The sequence below is a fragment of the Saccopteryx leptura genome, chromosome 13 (assembly GCF_036850995.1).
Source record: "Saccopteryx leptura isolate mSacLep1 chromosome 13, mSacLep1_pri_phased_curated, whole genome shotgun sequence".
Taxonomy (NCBI): Eukaryota; Metazoa; Chordata; class Mammalia; order Chiroptera; family Emballonuridae; genus Saccopteryx; species Saccopteryx leptura.
The window spans coordinates 56,272,260-56,294,836 of NC_089515.1; the positions used below are offsets into that span (position 1 = coordinate 56,272,260).

The 22,577-nt window shown below is 48.1% G+C and overlaps 1 protein-coding gene across 1 annotated transcript; it reads left to right on the forward strand.

The window, feature by feature from the left end:
* The first annotated feature begins 236 nt into the window (after window positions 1-236).
* Window positions 237-3,780, forward strand: MAGEL2 (MAGE family member L2). Its single transcript, XM_066354610.1, has one exon. It carries the CDS (start codon window positions 298-300, stop codon window positions 3,778-3,780), a length of 3,483 nt encoding a protein of 1,160 aa, XP_066210707.1. The 5' UTR covers window positions 237-297.
* The last annotated feature ends 18,797 nt before the right edge of the window (window positions 3,781-22,577 follow it).

Sequence of the window (22,577 nt, forward strand, 5' to 3'; positions counted from 1 at the left end):
GTTTGGGGACAGGACAGAGCAAGAAGGTGTCTTGTGTCAGCCGGCATGTCTGGCGGACGCCCCTATGCAAGATCCACTTGTGGTGGTCGGGGGCGGGGAAGGGGCGGGGTTGGGCCCTCTTCCCCCCTCCTTCTTACTGCGGAAAGCTGCAGAGCTAAAAGCACTTACTCCCCATTCACCAGTCAGCAGAGAGGAATCCTCTGCTCTGTTCGGCCACGTAAGCGGTCTCTCTTCTCTCTGGAGGAAAAAGCCCAGCAGCTGTCGGTGAAGGCCCATCGGCTGTCAGCAGGAACGGACATGTCGCAGCTAAGTAAGAATCTGGGTGACTCCAGTCCCCCACCGGAGTCACCCAAGCCGCCGGTCTATAGCCGCCCTACGGTTCTGATGCGGGCCCCGCCCGCCTCCTCCCGGGCGCCACCGGTCCCTTGGGACCCACCTCCGATTGATCTGCAGGCTTCGCTGGCCGCCTGGCAGGCATCGCAGGCTGTCTGGGAGGGACCGCAGGGCCAGCCGCCAGCTCCCGTGGCTGCGCTGGCCCAGCCTCCACCCCTAGGAGGTCCGCTGGTCCAGGCTCCCCCTCTGGGAGGGCCGATGGGCAAGCCCCCAACTCCCGGGGTCCTGATGATCCATCCTCCCCCTCCGGGAGCCCCGATGGCACAGCCTCCGACTCCGGGGGTCCTGATGATGCATCCTTCGGCTCCCGGAGGCCCACTGGCCCATCCTCCTCCTCCCGGGACCCCGATGGTGCACCCTCCACCTCCCGGGACCCCGATGGCTCATCCTCCCCCTCCGGGGACCCCGATGGTGCATCCTCCCCCTCCGGGGACCCCAATGGCTCATCCTCCCCCTCCGGGGACCCCGATGGCGCATCCTGCACCTCCGGGGACCCCGATGGCCCAGCCTCCAGCTCCGGGAGTCCTGATGGCTCAGACTCTCACTCCGGGAGTCCTGATGGTCCAGCCTGCTGCTCCGGGAGCCCCGATGGTCCAGCCTCCGCCCCCAGCAGCCTTGATGACCCAGCCTCCACCGCCAGGAGCCCCGATGGCCAAGCCTCCAGGTCCCGGAGTCCTGATGCTCCACCCGTCGGGTTCAAGAGCACCCATCAACCAGCCTGCAGCTTCGCCGGCCCCGATGGTGCAGCCAGGAGCCCCACCTGCACAGCCCTTGCCTACCTGGGCCCCGCAGGCTCAGCCTCTCATTCTGCAAATCCAGTCCCCGGTTATAAGGGCTCCTCCGCAGGTCCCCCAGGGTCCGCAGGCCCCGCCAGCCCAGATGGCCACGCCCCCGGGCTGGCAGGCCACCTCGCCGGGCTGGCAGGCCCCTGCGCAAGGCTGGCAGGCCACGCCCCTGACCTGGCAGGCTGCCCAGGTCACCTGGCCGGCCCCGACCATTGCCTGGCAGGCGCAGCCACCTGTGCGCCAGGGCCCACCTGCCATCCGCCCAGGTCCACCCCCCATCCGACCTGGGCCCCCACCTGTGCGCCAGGGGCCGCCCGCCATCCGCCAGGCACCACCCCTGCTCCGCCAGGCACCGCCGCCCATCCGGCCGCTGACCAGCCCGCCCCCGCTGTGGCAGGCCCTGCCCCCTCCGCCCCCTCTGCGGCAGGCCCCTCAGGCTCGGCTCCCCGCCCCGCAGCTGCGGGCGGCCCCCCCGATGCGTCTAGCCCCACAGGTGCCCACAGCCCCTCCTGCGGCGCAGATGCCCACAGCGCCCCTGGCAGGTCCACAGGTGCCTCAGGCTGTGCTGTCTGCCCCTCTGTCGGCACCTCAGGCTGTGCACTGCCCCCCCATCATCTGGCAGGCCCCCAAAGGCCAAGCCCCTGTGCCACAAGAGATGCCCACCTCCATTGAGTTCCAGGAAGTGCAGCAGGCCCAGGCGCTGGCATGGCAGCCCCCCAAAGCCCCGGGGCAGTTCTGGCAGCCCCTGCCCACCCAGGAGGTTCAGAGGCAGGGTCCACCACTGGGCCAGATGGAGCAGCCCTTTCAGGGAGTCCCCGCCTCCCAAAAGGCTCTGCAAATCCAGCTACCCACCCAGCAGGCCCAACCCTCGGGCCCGCAAGCAGAGCTGCCCGGCCTGCAAATCCAAACAGCCTGGCAGGCGACCCCGGCCCTCGCGCAGGGGCAGCCCGAAGCCCCCATAGCGGTGGCAAATTTTCCCATGGGCTCCTCCAAATCACTGATGACTCCATCAGGAGAGACCAGGGCCTCCTCCATGGACCGTAGAACCTCCAAGGAGCGCAGAACGTCTTCGAAGGACCGCCGGGCCCCCTCCAAGGACCGCATGATCTTCGCTGCCACCTTCTGCTCTCCAAAGGTGGTGCCAGGTGCCCGAGGTCACCTGTCAACCCCCTGGAAGAATCTGCCTGCCACGCCGGAGACCTATAGTGCCGCCTCGAGGGTCTTCCCGGCTACCTCTCAGTTTCAGCCTGCCTCTTCTAATGCCTTCAGGGGCCCCTCTGCCATCCCAGAGGTCCCCAAGTCGATGCCACTCGCTCTGAAGGATCCCTATGCCTACGTGGAGGCCCTGCCTGCTCTCCCCTGGGTGCCCCAGCCCAGTGTGAGTGCCCCCAGGGTCTCCAAGGCCACAGCCGCCATCCTGATGGGCGCAGCAGCTGCCCCCCAGGAGATGGCCACCATTCCAGAGGTGCCGAACACCCCCGATGAGCCTCCGCGCCGCACCGGCAAAGCCACCAGGAAGAAGAAGCACCTGAACACGGAAGAGGACCGCGGGGGCCGGATGGCGGCACTGCGTGACCCTGACCGGCAGGCCCCACGGCCCCGGGACAATATGAACTTGAGTGACTGGGAGGTACAAAACCCTCTCCAGTTCTTGGGTGATTGGGAGGACCCAAACACCTTCTATGATCTGAGTGGCTGGGAGGGGCCTAGCACCTCCAGAATCCTGAGTGGCTGGGAGGGGCCCGGCCCGTCATGGGCCTTGAGCGCCTGGGAGGGTCCCAGCACCTCCAGGGCCCTGGGTCTCTGGGAAAGCCTGGGCAGCCCCCAGTCTCTGGTCCTCTCTGAGATCCCGGGGCTGTCTGTGGGGTTTGGTGTGGCCCAGAACGAGCCCCTGTCCCCCTTGGATGAGAGGGCAAACGCCTTGGTGCAGTTTCTCTTGGCCAAGAACCAAGCCAAGGTGCCCGTCAAGCGCTCAGAGATGGTGAAATTCATCATCCGTGAATACAAAGATGAGTGCTTGGAAATCATTAACCGTGCCAACACTAAGCTGGAGTGTGTCTTTGGTTATCAATTGAAGGAAATTGATCCCAAGACCCACTCTTACATTATTATCAACAAGTTTGAGTACTATCAGGGCAGGCCCGGGCTGTCCTGCCTGGACACGCCCACCGTGGGCCTCCTGATGGTCGTCCTGAGTCTAATCTTCATGAAAGGCAATTGTGTCAGGGAGGACCTGATCTTCACTTTCCTGTACAAGCTAGGGGTGGACGTCCGGGAGACCGAGGGTCTCTTCGGAAACGCCAAGAAGCTCATCACTGATGTGTTTGTGAGGGAGAGGTACCTCGAGGTTAGGCGGGTCCCCCATTCCCAGCCCGCACAGTATGAGTTCCTCTGGGGCCCCCGGGCATTCCTGGAAATCAGCAAGATGCTGATTTTGAGGTTTCTGGCCAGGCTCCATAAGAAAGATCCCCAGTGCTGGCCGTTCCACTACTTCGAAGCCCTGGCTGAGTGCGAGGCCCAAGACCTCAACGCGGACGACGAGGACGACCCTGACGACAAGCCCGGCCCGGCCCCCCGCCATCCTCCTCCCGCCAAACGCTAGACGCCAAACGCTAACGTGGTTGAAACGCAGCTCTCTCTGCTCCTTTGTGTCCCCGGCCAAAGGCCACTGGCAGGGTGGGGGTGGGGGTGGGGGTGGGGTGGGGATGTGACCTATCTGGTGTTGATGTTCCAGTTTCTCTCTCTCTCTCTCTCTACTGTGCCTGTGCGTGCGTGTTGTAAACCTGGGTTCCAACTTGCTCCCCTATCTGCCAAAGCTTTGCACAGCTTCACGTGGTGTGGACTTCCCACTGGCTACTGTTCTCTTGGGTATTTTTGGCCTTTGTAACTTTAAGTGAGACCTGTGATTCTGTTTGTGAGCGTGTGTGTGTGTGTGTACGTGTTTACAGTTGTCCTGTTTATGGTATCAGAGTTTGTGCTGACTTTGTGAAACTTAACTGACAAGCTACCCATCTCATTCTGGTACAGATTACTGTTGTATCGACACAGGTTGTTCTTTGAACGTTGAAAATGACTCATCAGTAAAGCTGTCTGCAGAGAAATAAATATCTATATCTATATATATAAATATACTTTCAGCATAACAAAAAAAAGTGTAGTCTTTGTTCTTATTTTTACTCGAATGGTGGGAGCCAAGTTTTTTTTTGGGGGGGGTTCCTTCCCCTCTCTCTCTCTCTGAATAAACCCAACACCAAGTCTACTCCCACCAGCGACAGCAGAAACCACAGGTGGATGAAACTGCATTCGGAGGGTGGGCTCCATGTTCTTCCTCACAACATAACAGTTCTGACGGGTGGGGGAACAGAAGGGGTCCTTCCAACCCAGAGTACAGCTTCACAAGGCTGACCATGTCTCCTGACCTCATCCTCATCACAGTCCTTCGGGCACAAGGGGATGGGGGACTTAAGAGTAATTAAATGGCACAGGCCAGTGCCAAGTTAACAGAGTAGGAATTGGAAGCAGAAAAAAAAATGTCTTAAGGTTATATGGGCGAGAACTGTCCCACCTGCAGGGGCACAGGGTCTCCCAGCTTCTTAATAAATTGGCCAAAGGGGCACTGGTCAATCACGGGGGCTGTGGTGGGTGCCCAGGAACTGATGGGACTTGGGTTTTATCATCACACTGATATTGGGACGGAAGCATGCTCCCTGAAAACACAGACAGCCGTCTAACAGGAAACGGGAAACAGCCTTCAGTGAACGAGGAACCTTGCACATAGCAGGTGTTAGGGTGGGGAAAGAAGGGGTCTTCAGGCACCTGGGGGTCTGAGGGGAGCTCCTGGGGGTTGGGGGGTGATCAACCTCAGCATGCAGAAGATGTCAGCTGGCAGCGCCGGAGCCTTGGGGTGCATGGTCTGGTGTTGGGGGGCTCATAAGGGACGAGTGAACCGTGCTGGGTGTTTTGAGGGGAGAAGTAACCATGCCTACACCAGGCTGGAGCAGACCAAGACTTTCTCGAAGTCACTCTGCCAGTGGACGGGGGTCACCAGCATTGCCGTCACCCCTCCTGTCCTGTAAGGACCAGGCACCCTAACCCTGAGTCCCCTTCTCTGGGTCCAGATGAAGGTCTGGAGAGGAGGTAACCCACGACGGTGGAACTCGCCTGCCACCTAGCGGCCTTCCCTGGTTCTGCCGCCGCCCGGTGCAGGATGTCCCACCTGCCACACCCAGAACACCTGTGTCGGAGCTCCTCCCTGTCGCTTCCTAACGCTGGCCTGTCACTGCACTGGCCGACTGTCCCCTTGCTTCCTCTTGGCTCACAGCACAGGTCCAATCCACCAGCACGGAGGGACTAAGGAAGCTCCCACAGGCGTTGGTGGACTCCCGTGATGGTCAGTCCACACCCAGCACAAGGAGGGCGGAGCCCTCCAGGGCGACGGGCCCCGCCCCGCCAGGACCTTCCTGGCCACGGGGGTTCTTTGGAAAATTGCCCGAGTCGTCAGGTTTCCCAAAAATTCGGAGGAGAGGTTTTCCTGTACACATGGGTCAGGAAGGACAAGGCGTCTGCTCCCGATCAATATTCAGTGACTTGGACAACAGCCCGGAAGGTAGCCCATGGCAACGACCCCCAACCCCAGAGAGACTTCGCTGAGCCGGTGGAGAGCCGCATGGGTCTAGGGTTTCTTGTTAGTTCATGCGTCATTCATTACTGTTCCAACAGTCCTCTCTGAACCACTGACTTCATGGGGTGCTCGGGACGTAGCACCACGTGTACGACTGGCGTCGCCCCGAGTTGTGCTGCCCTCCGCGGTGGAAAGGGATGCCTGGGTTGACAGCCCTCCGCCTCCCGTGTCTCTCGCGACACAGACCAAACAGCAATTTCTTTTTTCGAGACAGGCCAAGAGCTGGGGACCCAACCTGGGTCAAACCGCAATGAGGGGCAAATGATCATGACAATGAAGTTTTTTTAAGCGCGGAGAAAAGAAATCAAATTAGCCAGGTAGTCGACTGAAACATTTAAGAAGTGAAAGCTGACATTAGGAAGCAGAAAGTATGGGGAGATGTGAAAATACGGGATAACAAGCGGTAGGAACGGATTCAAGACCCACTTATTATTATTAAAGTGTAGGTAGGTGTAATGCAAGGCTTTTTGTTGTAAAATGAAGAAATAAAATACCTGTAACTAAATGGAGAAAGCTATCAAATGACAAATATATATATTACATATATTATATACATAGATATATAATACATATATGGGTAATAACTTTGAGAAAATGTCCTACCTCACTAATATTTTAAGACAAATATTAGACCAGTTTTCTACTTTCCACTCATTAAAATGGGACAGAATAAAACCCCTAGAACACCTGGTGTAAATAAAATTTACAGAACTGACATCCTTACACACCCCTGAGGAAAGTAATTACAACTTTCCCTGATATAAATTCAGCCAATGGCATCTTCAAGAGCATTAAAATACACAATTTTACTTAGAAATTCATAGGGGACTCAATTGAGTGGATACAATCTTCAGTGTGGGGAGCAAAGACTTCTTCACGAAGAAGAGCTGCTAATGAGAACAGAGGATATTAATTATGATATGTAACAACCTCCCCCCATATGACCATACTAACATCAACGTGGTCTAGTCAGTGTTCTGCTGAGAGAAGACAAAAGCCGTCCCCAGAAAATGACTTTCGGTTTGCCCCAACACATGACATTGTGTGGGATGGGGACGTGACAATGTGTGCCTGGAAAGATTTAAAGTGGGGGCTAAAATGCCCTCAACAGAAGCCACTTCCCACTAAGCTGACTCCTATAGAGAAGAGACAGTGAAAACCTGTGTCAGAAGTGACCAGATCCAGTGCCCCACTGTGAAGGATGTTATGTTGCAAGTGAGTTGATCTCTTAGGATACTTATCAAAAAAGGTGAGGGTCTGAGTTCTGGGATAATTTTGCTCTAAACGGTGCTCCCGGACAGCCATCAAGACAAGGGCCAGCCTGACCAGGCGGTGGTGCAGTGAATAGAGCGTTGGACTGGGATGCGAAGGACCCAGGTTCGGCACCCCAAGGTCGCCAGCTTGAGTGCAGGCTCATCTGGTTTGAGCAAAAAAGCTCACCAGCTTGGACCCAAGGTTGCTGGCTTGAGCAAGGGGTCACTGGCTCTGCTGTAGCCCCCCCCCATCAAGGCACATATGAGAAAGCAATCAATGAACAACTAAGGTGCTGCAATGAAAAATTGATGCTTCTCATCTCTCTCCCTTTCTGTCCGTCTGTCCCTATCTGTTCCTTCTCTGTCTCTGTCATGCACATACACACACACACAAAGACAAGGGCCAGTTGATTATCAAAATTGTACACAAAGCAACGCTGCCAGCAACCAGGAATTGATCGTTGGAGCTGTGATGGACAGAGCCCTCTCCCGGGTCCCTGTGGCCTCTACGGGAGGGACCTCCTACCTCGTTACTAATTTACCTTGGGGGCTATGAGCACACCTACTTTTGAAGCACAGTCACCCACTGTTACACTAGGTACTTGAAGGGCCAGGGCTCCCTCTGCTGGACAGATACTGGACAGATTGAGGAACACTCGAATGCTGTTATTTGGAAAACCCAGGTGAGTCAAACGAGGATGGTCTTAGCACTCAAGAGACCTTCTCTTCTTCTCACCCCCAACCCAGAGAGCCAGAGGCACACAGGAAAGCAATGGTTATCCTGGCAGGCTGAATTCTCTAGAAGGAATCTCTGTGAAAGGAAGACTTGAGCGGATTTACCTGTAGAGCCCAAGCCGCTGGTCTTCCTTTCTTTCCCTGGCAGATCTTTCAGAGGGTTCCACTGTGAATCCCATCAAGGGATGTAGAACGCTACTCCTGTGTTTCCCCGAAAATAAGACAGTGTCTTATATTAATTTTTGCTCCTAAAGATGCGCTAGGTCTTATTTTCAGGGGAGGCCTTATTTTTCCATGAACAAGAATTCCTTTATTGTTGAGCCAAAAAAATCAAGATTTATTTATATACTGTAGTCATGTCATCACAAATATCAGCATAACCAGCCAAACTCTGAATTCCCTCAAGGACTTCTTGTGACTGTTTCCACATACAACAATCTACCGTTTCCCCCAAAATAAGACAAGTGTCTTGTATTAATTTTTGCTTCTAAAGATGCGCTAGGTCTTATTTTCAGGGGAGGCCTTATATTTCTAAACTTGAAAAACATTGCACTAGGTCTTATTTTGGGGGGATGTCTTATTTTCAGGGAAACAGGGTAATTCTTTGGTCCAATCTCCTAATCCCTTTAGATTCTGAAAGTTAAGCCTGCCCCTTTCTGTGTAAAATGGAGGCCCGGGGGTGGGGGAGCTGGGGCATCTTCATTAACGGCTTTCTTCTGTTGTCTTGGTAACCCTGCAGAAATCACCCAGGTGCCATTTTTGGCCCAGATGACTGCGCTACCCTACGAGCCTCCAAGCCGTCCCCTGGGGAGACTGGCCCTCTGTGCTTTCAGGTGTTCAGAGTCAACTCAGCATGAGAACCAGGGTTCAGAGAGGGGCTAGGTGGCACCCAGGCAACCAGCAGCAATGGCAGAAGCCTTTCCCAGACCTGGTAGATGTCCTGCCAAGTGCTCCCAAGTGGTTCAGAATCTTCCCCGGAACACAGTGAGCTGGGGCCACAGAACAATTGGATTGCGGGGATTTTTTTTTTAATCTGTGAGACATTCTTAAAAATATTTTTTTGTTTTGAAATAATGAGAAGCCCACAGGGACTTCCACACAGCTAAATTTTGATAAGGTTTGACTTACTGATTTCTTTCTTTAATGGATCATTCTCTTGGGTGTGTATCTAATGACTTCATAATCTCCTGCACCCTTCATCTGGTTTCCTCCAAGGGGCTTCATCTTTTTTTTTTTTTTTTTTTTTTACTTTAAATTTTTAATTTTCCAGTTATAGTTGACATACAATATTCTATTAGTTTTAGGTGTATGACCCTGTGATTAGACATTTATATCACTTCCTGACCACCTGATGAATCTAGTGCCTACCTGGCACCAGACAGCTATTAGGATATTAGTGACTATATTCCCTAGGCTGTTACTTTACAGCCCCGTGACTGATTCTGTAACCACCAATCTGTACTTCTTAATGCCTTGACTTTTCACCCATTCTCCAGAGCACCCTCCCCGCTGACAACCATCAGTCTGTTCTCTGCATCTCTGAGTCTGTTTCTGTTCTGCTTCTTTACTTATTTTGTCTTTACTATCTTTTGTTTCCATTTTCATGAAATATTTTTTCCCATTCCTTTACTTTCAGCCTGTGTATGTCTTTCGATTTGAAGTGAGTCTCTTGTAGGCAGTACATGTTAAGAGTCTTGTTTTGTTACCCATTCAGCCTCTATATTTCTTTTGATTTGGAGCATTTAATCCATTTGCATTTAAAGTTAATTATTGATAGATATGTATTTATGGCCATTTTATTATTACTCTTTTTTTTTTATTTCTCTGAAGTGAGAAGCGAGGAGGCAAAGATAGACTCCCACATGCACCCGACTGAGATCCACCCCCAGCATGCCCACCAGGGGGCGATGCTCTGCCCATCTGGGGCGTTGCTCTGTTGCAACCGGAGCCATTCTAGTGCCTGAGGCAGAGGCCACAGAGCCATCCTCAGTGCCCGGGCCATCTTTTGCTCCAATGGAGCCTTGGCTGTGGGAAGGGAAGAGAGAGACAGAGAGGAAGGAGAGGGGGAGGGGTGGAGAAGCAGATGGGCACTTCTCCTGTGTGCCCTGGCTGGGAATTGAACCTGGGACTTCCACACGCCAAGCCAATGCTCTACCACTGAATCAACCAGCCAGGACCTATTATTACTCATATTTTTTATATTTTTGTCTTCTTAAAGAAGATACTTTAACATTTCTTGTAATATTGGTTTGGTGGAGATGAACACCTTTAGCTTTTTTTTTTTTTTGGTCTGGGAAGGTATTTATTGGTCCTTTGATTCTAAATAATAGCTTTTCTGGGTAGAGTCCGTCTGTTCTGTGTATCTATGGGTCTGTTTCTATTTTGTTTGTTTCTTTTGTTCATTACGATTCCACATAGAGGTGAGATTATATGGAATTTGTCTTTCTCTGCCTGCCTTGCTCACTTAGCATAAATGCTCTCCAGGTCCATCCATGCTGTAGCAAAAGGTAAGATTTTCTTCTTTATTTTTTATGTCTGAGTAGTCTTCCCTGGTGCAAATGTACCACAGTTTTTATCCACTCACCTCCTGATGAGTGCTTGGGTTGTAACTGGTGTTACCACTTAAGAAACGATACGTCCTAAGAGGTGTGTAACGATACCTCACTGTCATCTCAATCTGCGTTCCTCTAGTGGCTGGAGGAACTGAACATTCTCCAATGTGCTTGTTGTCATTTGTACGCCCTCTCTAGTAAAATGTTCATTCATCTTCCTTGCCTGTTGTTGTTTTTTTAATTCAGTGAGAGGAGGGGAAGCAGAGACAGACTCTCGCATGCCCTCTACTAGGATCCATTCCACAAGCCCACTAGGGGGCAATGCTCTGCCCATCTGGGGCACTGCTGTTGCTCAGCAACTGAGGTCTTCTTAGCCCTTAAGGTGGGGGCTGGTGCCTGAGGCCAATGCACTTCAATGAGTCATGGCTGCAGGAGGGACAGAGGGAGGGAGGGAGGGAGAGAGAGAGAGAGAGAGAGAAGAAATGGGGGGAGGAGAAGATGGGCACTTCTCCTGTGTGCCCTGACCAGGAATCGAACCCGGGACTTCCCCACAAGCCGGGTCAGTGCTCTACCACTGAGCCAAAGGGCCAGGGCCCTTGCCTGTTTTCAAAATGATTTTTTTTGTTTGTTGGTTTTATAATATTGAGTTTTGAGGCTTCTTTATGTAATTTAGATTTTAGTCTTCATCAGATATGTGGCTCGCAAGTATTTTCTCCTTGTCTGTAGTTTGGCTTTTCATCATCATCGCAGGGCCTTTCACATAGCAATGGTTTTAAATTTAATTTTTTTTAATTTATTGATTTCATTTTTTTCTTAGTTTTTGTTAGGGTATTTTTATCTTACTTTTATTAATTTTAATGCAGTAACATTGATCAATTAGGGTACATATATTCAGAGAAAACATCTCCAGATTATTTTGATATTTGATTATGTTGCATACCTCTCACCCAAAGTCAAATTGTCTTCTGTCACCTTCTATCTGGTTTTCTTTGTGCCCCTCTCCTCCCCCACCCCCTCTCTCTCCTTCCTCGCCCGCTCCCCTCCCCGTTACTGTCACATGATTTCAGAGAAAAAGAAATATTAATTTGCTGTTCCATTTATTTATGCATTCCTTAATTGATTCTTTTTAATTTTATTTATTCATTTTAGAGAGGAGAGAGACAGAGAGAGAGAGAGAGAGAGGAGAGAGACAGAGAGAGAAGGTGGGGAGTAGCTGGAAGCATCAACTCCCATATGTGCCTTGACCAGGCAAGCCCAGGGTTTCGAACCGGCGACCTCAGCATTTCCAGGTCGACGCTTTATCCACTGCGCCACCACAGGTCAGGCCTTAATTGATTCTTGTATGTGCCCTCACCGAGGATTAAACATGCAACCTTGGCCTGTCAGGATGATGCTCTCACCAACTGAGTGACTGGGCCAGGGCCAAAAACTTTACACTTTGATGAAGTTTAATTTATTGATTCACTTTTTATGGGTAGTGTTCTTGATTTTTTATCTAAAGATCCTCTATCAGACCATGAGTCCCAAATATTTTCTCCTATATTGAGTATTTTAGTGCTTACTGTATTTTCTGTTTTCTTTTTTTTGTATTTTTCTGAAGTGAGAAGCAGGGAGGAAGAGAAAAGACTCCCGCAAGCGCCCAACCAGGATCCACCCAGCACGCCCACCAGGGGCGATGCTCTGCCCATCTGGGGTGTTGCTCCATTGAAACCAAAGCCATTCTAGCGCCTGAGGCAGAGGCCATGGAGCCATCCTCAGCACCCAGGCCAACTCTGCTCCAACGGAGCCTTGGATGCGGGAGGGGAAGAGAGAGACAAAGAGGAAGGAGAGGGGGAGGGGTGGAGAAGCAGATGGGCACTTCTCCTGTGTGCCCTGGCTGGGAATCAAACCCGGGACTTCCACAAACCAGGCCAACGCTCTACTGCTGAGCCAACTGGCCAGGGTCTATATTTTCTCTTTAAATCTATAATCCATTTTGCCTGACCAGGCGGTGGCGCAGTAGATAGAGCATCTGACTGGGATGCAGAAGGACCCATGTTTGAGATCCCGGGGTTGCCAGCTTGAGCGCGAGCTCATCTGGCTTGAGCAAAAAGCTCACTAGCTTGGACCCAAGGTCACTGGCTCGAGCGGGGGGTTACTCAGTCTGCTGAAGGCCCGCGGTCATGGCACATATGAGAAAGCAATCAATGAACAACTACGATGTTGCAACAAAAAACTGATGATTGATGCTTCTCATCTCTCTCCGTTCCTGTCTGTCTGTCTATATCTATCCCTCTATCTGACTCTCTCTCTGTCCCTGTAAAAAAATTTAAAAATAAAATCTATAATCCATTTTTAATTCACTCTGTATAAAGTGTAGGTTTAGGCCTGACCTGTGGTGGCGCAGTGGATAAAGCGTCGACCTGGGACACTGAGGTCGCTGGTCTGAAATCCTGGGCTTGCCTGGTCAAGGCACATATGGAAGTTGATGCTTCCTGCTCATCCTCTCCCTTCTCTTCCTCTCTTCTCTCTCTTAAATAAATAAAAGATTTAAAAAAAATAAAGTGTCGGTTTATTTCCCTTTAAGGCTTTTGCACCTTTGTAAATAATCAGTTGGCTGTGTGTGCGTGGGCTGTTTCTGAGTTCTCTGTTCTGTCTCACTGAAGTATCTCTCTCTCCCCCAATGCAGCCATCTTCATTACTGTAACTACACAGTAAGTCCTGAAAACAACTATAGTGACTGTTACTTCTTTCCAAATTATTTTTCACTATTCTAAAGCCTCTGACACCCCACATAAATTTTTATTTTTAATTTTTCTAAGATTTTATTTATTTTAGAGAGGAGAGAGAGACAGGAAAGCCCAAGGTGTTTTTTTAGACCGGCGACCTCAACGTTCCAGGTCAATGCTCCATCCACGGTGCCACAAATAAGCCTGTCGATAACCACAAAAGTGATTACTAGGATTTTCATAGGAATGTAGTTCAACCTGTAGTCAAAGGTGGGGAGAAGTGGCATTTTTACTGGGTCAGATCTTCCAACCCATAAATGCAGTGTATCCCTTGATTTATTGGGATTTTTTAAAAACAAAAACACTTCACCAGCAGTGTGTATTTTCCTGAGTAGAAGTCCTGGATTATATCTAAGTATTTCATTCTTCTTGAGTGGTTATAAACGCCAGTACATTTTGAATGTCAGTTTCTGCCTGGTCACTGCTAGAACACAGAAAGGCAGCTGAATTTTGCATGTTGTCCTCATTTCCTGAACTCACATACTAGTTCTAAGAAGTTCGTGTACAAGTCCTTAGGGTTTTCTATGTATACCATTTTGTCATCTGCAAACGGACACTTTTAATTTTCTTTACTATCTGTATGCATTTTTTAAAATCACTTTTTTGTGCTGGACTTCAAGTAATATGTTGGGAGTGGCGAGAGCAGACATCTTGCTTTGTTTGGATGTTTTCAGGAAAAACATTCAACCTCTCAGTATCGAGTATGTCACCTGCTGGATACCTGATGGCTTTATCAAGTTGGGGCAGCTCTCCTATTTACATATACATTTATGTAAATATATACATATGCATACATACATGCATATATGTCTATATACACAAGTTGTATACATATACACATATACATATAAATATGGGGGTGACATCAGTTCATAAAATGATACAGGTCTCAAGTGGGTGATTCTAGGGTACATCATCTGTAGAGTGCATTGTGTGTTGGCCATCCAAATTGCCTTCCATTTTTTTTTTTTAGACTTTTAAAAATCATAAATGGGTGTTTAATTATGTTAAAATGTTTTCTCTGCATTGACTGCTATAACCATGTGATTTTTCCTTTTTTAGCTTAGTAATATATGATGGGTTCCATTTAATTATGAATATTGAACAGCTTTGCTTCAATATTCCTTTAATAAACCTCATTTTTTCATGGTGCATATATATATAAGTTGCTGAATTATATTTACAAACATTTCTAGGAGTTTTGTATCCACACTTATGAGGGATGCTGGTCTGTGGTTTTCCATTCTTTTCATTTCTGGGGGGGAAGGGGATATTGCAATTGCCTGATTTTAGTACCAAGGTATTGATGATTTCCTCAAATGGCTCTTACTCTTCTATTTTCTGGAAGAGACTGTGAAAACTTGGCGTTAATTCTTCTTTAAATGTTTGGTAGAATCCTCCAATGAAACGACTGATTTTTCACAAGATTCTTTCTTAACATAGCTCTGATCCAAGACTAAGAGGGTTTCCGTTGTCCATGAACAATGACGTTTAGTGGGACTTCCAAATGGATGGTGTCTATCCCTTAAGGCAATGCAAGAACAGGGGTTCCTAGTTCCGTCTTTAGAGAACCCAGGTTCGGCACCAGCCCCTCCTTCATGGCTCCAGGCAGAGTCCTGACCAAAGTTTCAGGCCTGAAATCCCAGCATGTCAGGAGACAGGCAGTATGACCTTGGCCATGGATCTAGTCCTATCATTTTCCCAATGCGTGGCTCCACCGCTCCCCTTAGGAATTTCTTGCTTTAAAATATTTTCCAATTTTTACTGTTACATTTCTAGATTTGATTTACAAACTGTTACACAGAATTTTTTTCCTCTGCATCTAAAAATAAGACCTGCCTGCCTTTTGTTTATCAGACCACAGCCTTCTTCATCTCACCTTTAAAAGTCACGTGGAAAAAAAATGTACAAATTTGAATGTATTTGTTTCAAATACGTGACACGTGTTGGAAAAATCTGTTCCTTTGACATTTCCTGGAAAAGTCTGTGTTTCAATATGAGCTGTTTCTAGACGATTTGTTAGAAATTATTATCTGGGGCCTGTGTGGCTTTTTGGGGGGTAAATTTTTAATTCACTAATTAAATTTCTTTAATAGTTAAATTTCTTTTCCACTGATTTGAGAGATAGAGAGAGAAGAAGAGAGAGAGAGAAGGAGAGAGAATGAGAGAGAACCATCAACTCATTGTTCCACTTAGTTGTTCCATTTTTAGTTGTGAACTTATTGGTTGTTTCTCGTAGGTGCCCTGACCGAGGATCGAACCCATGATCTTGGTGCTCTAGGATGACGCTTTATCCACGGAACCACTCAGCCAGGGCCCCTTATGAATTTCTATAATGAAATACAAAGATGTCAGCACTCTCATCCGGAAGACTTGAAATTGTTAAGGATACAATCAGAAGACAAAACAGCTGTCAAATGCAGCAGCCAGAAAGGCAGTGAGCTCCAGAATCGAGGGGCTGGGGCCCAGCGACTACATATTTGGGGGGCTTCCCTGCAGTGAGGAGGTTGGTGGCTACATTCTCACCATTAGGCCGTTATCCTGTTCCATGGCTGCAGAGGAATGTTTCGTGCAGAGTTGGCCAGCTTGGCAAGCTTTCAGGCAATTGATTTCTGTATTGACCAGTGACTTTTAAAATAGAGGGGTCAACGGCAATAGTGATGGAGGTAAACTGTCACTCAAAGCCCCTTATTTCTGCTGCTGGGGCGGACCACATTCCCTTAGAATGGGGATGTCTATGAGTGTGCACATGGCTCCAGGCAATTGAAACCAAAACACAAAGAGACAGCTTCTGTGATCCCATAGGTCATTTCAGTAGAGATAAAGAAACAAAACAAACAAAAACATAAAAAAATGAGGAAATGCCAGTGAAAACCACAAAGAGATATCACCTTACACCCGTCAGAATCGCTCTCATCAATAAACCAACACACAACAGGTACTGGCGAGGGTGTGGAGAAAAGGGAACCCTCCTGCACTGCTGGTGGGAATGCAGACTGCTGCAGCCACTGTGGAAAACAGTATGGAATTCCCTCAAAAAATGAGAAATGGAACAGCCTTATGATCCAGCAATTCCACTTCTGGGAACATATCCAAAGAAAACCAAAACTCTAATTGGAAAGAATATATGCGCCCTACCCTATGTTCACTGCAGAACTATTTACAATAGTCAAGGTCTGAAAGCAAGGCAAGTGCCCATCAGCAGATGAGCGGATAAAAAAGCTGTGGTGCCTTTCCACAATGGAGTACTACTCGGTCACAAAAAAAGAATAAAATCTTGCCACTTTTGATGGCATGGATGGACCTAGAGAGTATTATGAGTGAAATGAATCAGACACATACCATATGCTTTCACTTATAGGTAGAATCTAAGCAGCAAAATAAACAAACAAGTAAAACAGAAACAGACTCAGAGACACAGAGAACAGACTGATGGGTGCCAAAGGGGTGGGGGTGGGAGCCTGGGTGAAAAAGGTGACAGGATTAAAAACTACAAATTGGTAGTTTCAAAATAATCACAGAGATGTCAAGTCCAGCACAGAGAACACAGTCACTGATACTGTGGTCACTATGTACGGTGCCACATAGGTAATGGAAATATCGGGGGGGGGGGGGAGACTTCGCAAATTCTAACCACTACGTTGTACACTTGAAATATTAAGTGCAAACATTAAATGGAAAATAAAATTTAGCCTGACCTGTGATGGCGCAGTGGATCAAGTGTCCACCTGGATTGCTGAGGTCGCGGGTTTGAAACCCTGGGCTTGCCCAGTCAAGGCACAAATGAGAAGCAACAACTTTGAGTTGATGCTTCCTGCTCTGCCTACTGCCTTTCTCTCTCTTTCTCTCCTCTCTCTAAAAATCAATAAATAAAATCTTTAAGGAAATTATTTTATAAAAACAAGGAAACAACATCCTAAGCAGAGAAATGAGCTAGCACCGAGGTCATCAGGCTTGGAAATGAAACAAATTTAAGTGTGCCCGGAACAGAGTGAGTGCTGGGGATTGACGAGGCAGACAAGAGGTGGCAGACGTCACATCTGGAGAGAAAATCATGCCAACCAAGTTCCAATCTACCTGATGCCTCTTCCAGAGTTCAATCTCTGCCCACAAGTGTCTCCCTAAAACAGACCGTGACAACTACTGCAGTCCCTTGGGCTCTGATGTAGCCACCTTGCTTGTAGCCACCTTATCCTGAGTCCTGTGCTTAAATTCCACCACTGAAACAGTGTTATAGCATCAACGGAGAGAGTGCATCAAGGCAAAGATGTTTAGCAAAAGTACCCTGCATTCAATGAACAGAGAGAACATTGCTGCTACAACTTCAAGGCGTGTGTGTGTGTGCGCGCGCGCGCACGTGTGAAGGTATCTTGCAAATTAGATGAACAGGTTTGGTCTTAACTTCTTCTAACGGGCAGCAGGAAGATTTTAATCAGGGGGAGAGCCTGATCCGATTCCTCCTTTGGGAGAGGTGTTAACTCCATCTACCTTGCAACCCACCCCAACTCTCTTTCTAGAGCTCTTTTTTTATTTTCTCATCTTGCTGAAAACCCTGGGGCTGACCATCACTGATTTGGGCAGTCCAGTACTGTGATTTAAAGCAGCCCAGGGCTGAATGCATGCTGAGCATAAGAAGACCAGCGCTAAGCTGGGCTGGCTTTGATGTGACTGCACAGGCCGTTTTCTCACTGACAAAACCAGCTCTGGCCCAGGAAGGACACCCTTTCCACTGCAACCCATTGAATGAGAACATACCTTCCCCTCCTCCTGCAGAAAACCAGGAGGTGACAGATGTGCCTTTTCTTTTTTTTTTTTTTTGCATTTTTCTGAAGCTGGAAACAGGGAGAGACAGTCAGACTCCCGCATGCGCCCGACCAGGATCCACCCGGTACGCCCACCATGGGGCGACGCTCTGCCCACCAGGGGACGATGCTCTGCCCCTCCGGGGCGTCGCCATGTTGCGACCAGAGCCACTCGAGCGCCTGGGGCAGAGGCCAAGGAGCCATCCCCAGCGCCCGGGCCATCTTTGCTCCAATGGAGCCTCGGCTGCGGGAGGGGAAGAGAGAGACAGAGAGGAAGGAGAGGGGGAGGAGTGGAGAAGCAAATGGGCGCTTCTCCTGTGTGCCCTGGCTGGGAATCGAACCCGGGTCCTCCGCACGCTAGGCCGACGCTCTACCGCTGAGCCAACCAGCCAGGGCCCCGGACGTGCCTTTTCTTAATAACTCATTTGAAGAGAAGTCTGCAGGGGAAGAGGAGAAAGGATGATGGGTGAGACTGGGGGGAGCCGGACGGGAGTGTGGGGTCCTGAAAGCCACATGGGGGGAATTCACCCCCGAAGAGAATGAGGGTCAAGCCGTGTCCCCTGCTGTTGAGTCATTGAGTAAGGACGGGGCAGTGGGCTGAGTGCTGGATTCAACAACACGGACCTGGTGCAGTCTGTGTCCACAGAGTGGAGGTTGTGAAGGCAGAGAGGAGGGTCTTTAAGACAGACCAGAAGGGAGCTGAACAGGAGACGGTGAGTGGGTACAGACAACATTTTGAAGAGTCTGGCTTCAAAAAGAATCAAAGAAATGGGGTGATCGCTGGTGGAAGTACAATAAGAGACTTTCTCCTTATGATATGTAATATGTACCTAATATAAGTGCCAACCCAGTGGTACAGAGACTGGCATGGATGGAGTGAGAATTCTTATGGCTCACCTATGGCACCTATGGTTGTCTGGGACTCCTGGAGTCCTCCAATCCTCGCTTCTAACCAGTCTGTGGATTACTTGGTTATAAAATACTTTATAAAGTTCCTGCAATATAGGGGAACCCTTCAAGTTCTCTTACTCAGTCCTTCTGTATCTTTATACGTACACAGAGTGGGACAAATTAGGCTTACAGTGGTTCATATGGAAGAGAATAACGAAAATAATAACATACGAATAAATCGGTGCACATATCACAACAGAAAACCTACTCTGGCCCTTGTATACACACAGTGGAGTACTACTTGGCTACAAAGAAGAACAAAATCTTGTCATTGCAACAATATAGATGAAACTTGAGTGTATTTTATGAAGTGACATAACTCAGGCAGAGCAAGACAAATATTGTATAACTTCACTTATATGTGGATTTTAAAGTTTATTCCTACGCACTTTAAAGGACTGTTTCCATAGAAAGTAGGTCTCTGTTATATTTTCTACATGATTGCTTTACATATAATCTTTTTCACACCTGGTTTTTATTTTTTTGAAGTGTTCCAGATAGTATTAGATTTTTAACATGCAATGTTATACACCATCTGCTGAGAGAGGTGAATTTACATCCCTCTTTGACATGTTTTTTGTGTTTGTAGGCAATGCACTGATTATCAAAATAATTTAACAGTCAATAAAAAGAAGGGACCTCCTTGTTTGTGTCTGATTCAAGCAGGTATGATTCCATTCCTTCCCTTTAACTTATTAAAAAGGATAAAAATGCAGAAATATTTTATCCTGATCTTTCCTATTTATTTTTACATTTTTGTGCCATTTTTTTCCATAAAATTGATCATGTGTGTGTGCTATGTGCATTGGTTATGCTTTGGTAGACATTATGTCAGACGAGAGGATATTATTAAGCCATAAAAAGTGCAGGAAAATCTAGCCATTTGTAAAACCACCAATGACTCTTGAGGCATTACACCAAGGGAAATAAGTCAGAGACAAATATTGTCTGATCTCTTTCCTATGCAGAATTGGAAAAAGAAAAAACTCACAGAAACAGACAACAAACAAGGCTGGCAGTTTCTAGGGGGAGGGAGCGGGAGACGGGAGAAATGGGTGGAAGGTAAGAGAGAAAACTTCCAAGATGTCCTTAATTAAATGACAGGGGTCCCAGTGCGAGGGACAGAGACAAGAGTAACTGAAGTGAACAGTGGTGGGCGGGATTTGAACCCGCTTCCAGGCGGCTGTCCACGGAAGAGCAGTCGACCACCGGGCACCACCGCACCTGCTCCTGTGTGAACTTTTGGGGCTGTCGCCCCACGTGCCCACAACCAACCAAAAGTAGGACATCTCTCTTCCTCACAGACGGTGCACTTTGTCTTTTAATTCTTAAGTTAACAGCTGATCTGTTTATTGATTCCCCCCTCCAACGGACAGCTTTTATAGTCCCACTTTCTAACCCGCTAATTTTCGCTTTTGTCTTTCTTAATCGTGTCTGATTATATGTGTGTATGCCGTTGCTTCTTTAAAATGTACAGATTGGGATACCTATTTTATTATGTGATTTTTCTTTCTCAACAGTGCGATATTGGCATTTAAAATTAATTTGAGTGCAATCAGTACCACCCTATAAATCATGGCATGTATAATTTTTAATTACTTACTCTATCCTGCTAAATGATTGTGAATTCATTCTTCTGCCAAATTGTTTTCGAGAGAGACTAAAAAATATTTTTTCCCATGTGCCAGTAGCTTTATTTTCTTTTGTTGATACCAGAGAATGTTGCCTGTCCTACCACTAATTTCTCAGCTGAACTGAGAGTTTCACTGTGATCTAACACAATTATTTTTGTTAGTTTGTGAGGGTTACCGGAAAATGGGATACACTATATACACCACTCATAAAACTTAGGGGATCAGGGAATGTGCAGATACTCTAGTACTTTCAGCCTTTGGCACAATGCATTTTCACCAATGAAATAAAAGCTGGTTTTGCATCTCATTTGCATAATCAAACAGCGTTCTTTGACTTGTTTGCTTTTCTGATGTTCTTGTTTAATAACAAAAATCAAGTGCTTCTTTTTTGATCGCTTCATATTCGTTTTGAAATATCCCCTATTTTTTGTGAGCAGTATATATTTTTCATGTCAAAAATTCTGACATGTAATAGTTATCATTATTATTATTTTCTGCATGAGGGCTGGGACATTTTCCAAACACCCCTTTCCCCATCACACCCCAACTCTATTCCATGCTGAGGTTGTAGGTTAGAACTGCTGTGAGAACTGGAGGCCAACCTCCCAGGAGGGCTACAAAAATAAATAAATAAAAGGCAAACTAGGGGAACACAGGGGAACAGATTATGAACTGAACGTGTTTCCCATTACCTCACTGAAATTCAACAAACGGAGTCAGTAGTGTGTACGGCAGAGTGGCTTCCACAGCTTAGAAGGGAAAGGAGCTCCAGGCAGCAGTTCAGCATTGCTCAAGTCTGCACATCCACAGATTCTGGACACAGTACAGGCAAATCAGACTTGCTGCCCCTGGGCAGTTTTTCATGTGGTTGGAACCAAACCTCTGTGCAGACCCCGGGATGGAGTCCATCAGTCCTGGTGGAGGAGGGGCCCCACAAACGCTCTGAATTACTCACAGAAAAAACCTTTGTGTGTCAGGGGTTCCTTTGTCCCTGAGGCCAACAGGGCAGGCCCTTGGAACAACCCTGTGATCTGACCTCTTCCTGAATGAGCTGACGAGGGAAAGGGCATTTCATCTTCTTAAGCATCATCTTATTTCTGATTTTACTCAGGAAGGTGGGCATCTGTCACAGGTAATGCATTGTTTTTGTTCTTTACTGTATATTCAGAAATAGGATCACATTTTTAGTTTTACCTGAGTGACTTCTGCTGACAAAATTATTTGGCCGCTTTGAAATTACGACCATGAAGGCAATGAGCCCCCTTTTCTATGAAAAATAATCATAAAATAATAATGTTCCCTTAATTCAAGTTACAAAGGTTCCCAAAGAGAAAAACTTAATGGGCTATTAGTTCTTATGCAAACTCGGCTCAGGTCCACACACACAAACTCCACTTTTAGAACTGCCACTTTAAAAACTACCATGTGATCCAAGCTCCTTGCCCAATCAGACCTGAGCTTCACAACAACCCTGCAAAGCACGGGTTGTACCCATTTCTCACACAAACAAACTGAGGTGTAGAAAATTTAACTACTGTGCCCCAGGGTGCACGGCTGGTAAGAAGCAGAGTCAGGATTCTAATGACCCTTTTTCTGATGCCTGAATATTTTATCTTCCACTAACCTCTGTCCCACTCAACCCCCTGAACTTTATGATCACTGCCTGGTGCGAGACACTACTTGAACGAAAACGTGGTATTTCACAACATTAGGTGAGGTACATTAGAACCAAGTTCTCAGAGCTTTCCAAGTTCAGCTTTACCTCTTGGACAGCAGAGCCATGCCTCGGAGCTCACTGAGCCTTCGAGGGTACCCCATCTTCTCCCGGTCCTGGGGAGTGGGCACGTGTTTGGATTTCATGCAGAACCACCCACCCTGCAAGCCAGTTATAAAGAGGCATCCAGGGCACCTCCTGATGGGTGAATTCTCTGGAGCAAAGGAATCAAGTGGGAAGGACTACAGCAAGGACAGCAGTGAAAACAGGCTGAGAAACGTCCCTACGCAATCAGAAGTCAACTAAGAT

Bases quoted from the DNA above. Each gene is read 5' to 3' on its own strand.
- MAGEL2 (XM_066354610.1), top strand. From the start codon at position 298: ATGTCGCAGCTAAGTAAGAATCTGGGTGACTCCAGTCCCCCACCGGAG.